Below are 3,625 nucleotides of genomic sequence, written 5' to 3'. Positions count from 1 at the left end.
ACTAATCAAAAATTCAGTTTTGATATATTTACAGTAGGAAATTTACCAAATACCTTCATGGAATATGATCTTTACTTAATATCCTTATGATTTTTGGCATAAAAGAAAAATCGATAATTTTGACCTATACAATGTATTTTTGGCTATTTGCACAAATATACCCCAGTGACTTAAGACTGGTTGTACATTTACATTTAGTCATTTAGCAGACGCTTTTATCCAAAGTGACTTACAAATGAGGACGATAAAAACAGTCAAAACTAACAAAAGATGAGGTGCCCTTGAGCAAGGCACCGAACCCCCAACTGCTCTCCCGGCGCCGCAGCAAAAAATGGCTGCCCACTGCTCCGGGTGTGTGTTCACGGTGTGTGTGTGTTCACTGCTGTGTGTGTGCACTTTGGATGGGATAAATGCAGAGCACTAATTCCGAGTATGGGTCACCATACTTGGCCACACTTCACTTCACTTTTTAGCTTGTGAGACTGCTGACCAGTGTTTGACATTGTCAAGCTTTAAGATTAATAACAAATGATTATGAATACAGTTCATTGAAGAGCAGATTTGCTGAATGTTCCTGTATTATTAGGTTTTGGATTGGAGAATGGAAATACTTTGGGTTTGTCTGGAGGTGTGGATTTTGAGTGCTGTCTTCCAGTGGAGCACACAAAACGTCTGTGCTTCACTCTGCAAAGGGTTGTTAAGCATATTATTTATGCTTTAATAGAAGTTATTTGTTATTCCAAAGCAACCTGACCTATGAATTCCTTCTAATCTGAATTCCTTGTGTTAACAGATACTTAGCCCTGTTGTAGGTTTATTTTAATGGTGGAGCACAGTTGCATTTATCTAATGCAGAACTTTGTTAGTGCTCTGTAGTTCTGTGAAGATACAAGCAAGGTGTAATACGAGTAAAAGTTCAAACATGAACGGCATGTTTACATACACACACCCATCAGTCCATATTCTTAAAATACACTCTGGTCTCGTGTGTTTCTAGGTCTGCTTCCTCTTGTTTGCAGTGCTGTACATTGTGTCGTACTGCATCATCTCACGCTACAAGAGAAAAAGCGGTAAGCATGAATAATACAGTTCTTTTTCTAATCGAACTCTTGTACTATTTAAATGCAATTGTATTTATAATATTTACTATGTATAATTATATTTATATATTAATGTTTACCTATATTAATATTTATAACTTAATATAACATGTGAGCTCCTCAGATTTAGTCTAGATCAAATTCCTAGATGACAAAAGGACAGGTTGTTTGGTTGCTTGCACACTTTTAGGGGGTTTACACCTTTTAGAACTCCATAACACCTTATAGTAATCTTTTGAGCATTATCCAACTCCATAACACAAGGTGCTGCCACCTCCAGCCTCCTTTACACATGAGGACGATTTTAGTTCCTGATCAGGTCATGCCCTCCTATTTAAAAGTAGCATAAGTAATGTCAGCTAACCCCTGTGGAGAGCGGTGATCGCAGGTGAAACTAGGTTGTTCTTAAGACTCCTGTCTCTATAAAAGTACAGCTGCTATTGTGAAGCATGACTGTAAAGCTCTAGGACCTCAGGCCTCATGTAGAGGCTTTTTCAATGCAATTTGTGTAATTAGTTTAAAGTGCTGTTCTGCACTTTCTATCCATCTCTCTCTTACGCTTTTTGCCACTTCTTAAGTCATTCCTCTCCCCCTCTACTCTCGAACCCGCATTGACTCTTGACAGCCTCCATCTGGCCGGTTGATTGTAAAGGTTTATTCACATATTTGTGATTTATGATTAACCAGTATTGTTTTCAAGTAGCTTTTAGTTAAATGAAGACAGATCATGCTTTAGACTTATTAAAACATCTGTCATGTTTCTGTGACCTCTGTAGCTAAGGCTTTTTGTGTTGCAAATTCACAGTAAAGAAAAGAAAAAAACCCCCGCTGACTGACACTTCTGATAAAGATTGTCAGAGCATCACAGCACGAAGCACTAAGAACATAATCTCTATCAAAAACAAAATGACTTTAAATCTGTGTCTGGTTTATTGGTTGATTTTATGTTTTTTTCTTATGCCAACAGATGATCAGGAAGATGAGGATGCCATTGTCAACAGAATATCGTGAGTTGTTTGATACTGACCGTATCTGGCATGATAACAAGTGCTGTTTTTTATAGTGCATTTAAAGGATCCAGGTATATACAACTTAATATCAAAGAATCCTTAGTTTAACATTTTCTTATAAAATCTTCCACTGTACCTTGAGTTGTAATCACTTGTATTTTCTTAATGTAACCCCATATTGTTACATCATTACCTTAAATGTGAAAATAAAACTGATTAAAAATCATTCATAATAATGTACAAGAATTATTACCATGCTTTTCACTAACTTTTTACTTTGTTTCTGCCTTTTCTCAGGATGTACCTGTGTACATTCACACTGGCAGTGTCTGGAGGAGCTGTCCTTCTCTTACCATTTTCTATAATCAGTTATGAGATTGTGCTCTCCCTACCAAAAAACTACTACATACAATGGCTCAATGGATCACTCATTCATGGTCAGTATCACACCTTTTTTTTATTTTAATATAATATGTGTTACTTAAGTAGTTTTGCATAAGGTTGTACATATTGTCTGTCATGCATTAGGTGACATTCACAGACTGTTGCAGAAATAAATGCTGCTTGTGTTCTGCTAACGGTTTACTTTGTTCTTCTAAAAACACATTATGTTATTTGTCCTTACCTTTGGATACTTTTAATCAAAATTACAACGTTTAATTTGTGTGTTTCCTAGAAAGTGTTTATTAAATGATTTGTGCATTGAACAATGCATACAGTGTGTTGCTGAGGCCATACACCTGACTCTTTATAATAATTTCAATACAGCTCGAAGTATTTTTCTCCTTAGATTCAGTCATCTCCACAAGGTGGTGTCATGTGTCTGTTTTTTTGTGCAGATGGTTTCTCTGTTAACCTGAGCTTTTGAGAGCAGTTTTTTTTTGGGTTGTTTTAGATGAGAATGTTTGGGGTTTTGAAAAAAATGAAGACTAGAAGTTTTGATTCTTGAACTTTTTTCATTCATTTGTTTTGGAGGAAAAATCTGTGGAATCGATTTAAATGTGTCAAACCATACCAACTATAACAAATTAGACAAAATGTTTAATGAACAAGGGATGGGGGGATTGTTATCCAATTGCTGTTATTGTGTTAAATGATATGGATCAGGTTAAGTAGCTGAGCTTAAAGTTGAAATGAAATGAAAGTTGAATGAACTGATTTATCTTTCTTCAGGCCTGTGGAACCTGGTGTCCCTTTTCTCAAATCTCTGTCTCTTTGTGCTGATGCCTTTTGCCTACTTCTTCCTGGAGTCTGAGGGCTTCGCCGGTTCGAAAAAGGTATGTGGTCATGTGTGTTTGTGTGTTTTCTGCAAGCTTGAGGCTTTGTGATTATATTATGTACACATAAAGTTCAAGGACACATAAGATGCTAAAGACATTTTTACACATTTGTACAAACCAGGTATGTGCCCTTACTCACCCTCGCTTGGCCAAACACGCACACACGCGGTTTTATGTGTGACCCTTTTGATTTCAGCCACTCCCCCACCCTAAAAAGATAAAAGTTCAAAAGCTG

At 36.6% G+C, this 3,625-nt stretch overlaps 1 protein-coding gene across 1 annotated transcript in view; it reads left to right on the top strand.

Annotated features, from left to right (window-relative positions):
* Positions 1 to 3,625, top strand: part of LOC107742132 (limb region 1 protein homolog) — a 37,393-nt gene that overhangs the window by 3,267 nt on the left and 30,501 nt on the right. Inside the window, exons 2-5 of the mRNA XM_016555034.1 lie at positions 998 to 1,070; positions 2,068 to 2,107; positions 2,408 to 2,547; positions 3,284 to 3,387. Of these exons, the coding sequence (XP_016410520.1) occupies positions 998 to 1,070; positions 2,068 to 2,107; positions 2,408 to 2,547; positions 3,284 to 3,387 (357 nt within the window). The remainder of the gene's footprint in view (positions 1 to 997; positions 1,071 to 2,067; positions 2,108 to 2,407; positions 2,548 to 3,283; positions 3,388 to 3,625) is intronic.

This window comes from Sinocyclocheilus rhinocerous, unplaced genomic scaffold, assembly GCF_001515625.1.
Source record: "Sinocyclocheilus rhinocerous isolate Xijiao unplaced genomic scaffold, SAMN03320098_v1.1 scaffold256, whole genome shotgun sequence".
Taxonomy (NCBI): domain Eukaryota; kingdom Metazoa; phylum Chordata; class Actinopteri; order Cypriniformes; family Cyprinidae; genus Sinocyclocheilus; species Sinocyclocheilus rhinocerous.
This window is presented reverse-complemented; position numbering and strand designations above follow the sequence as displayed.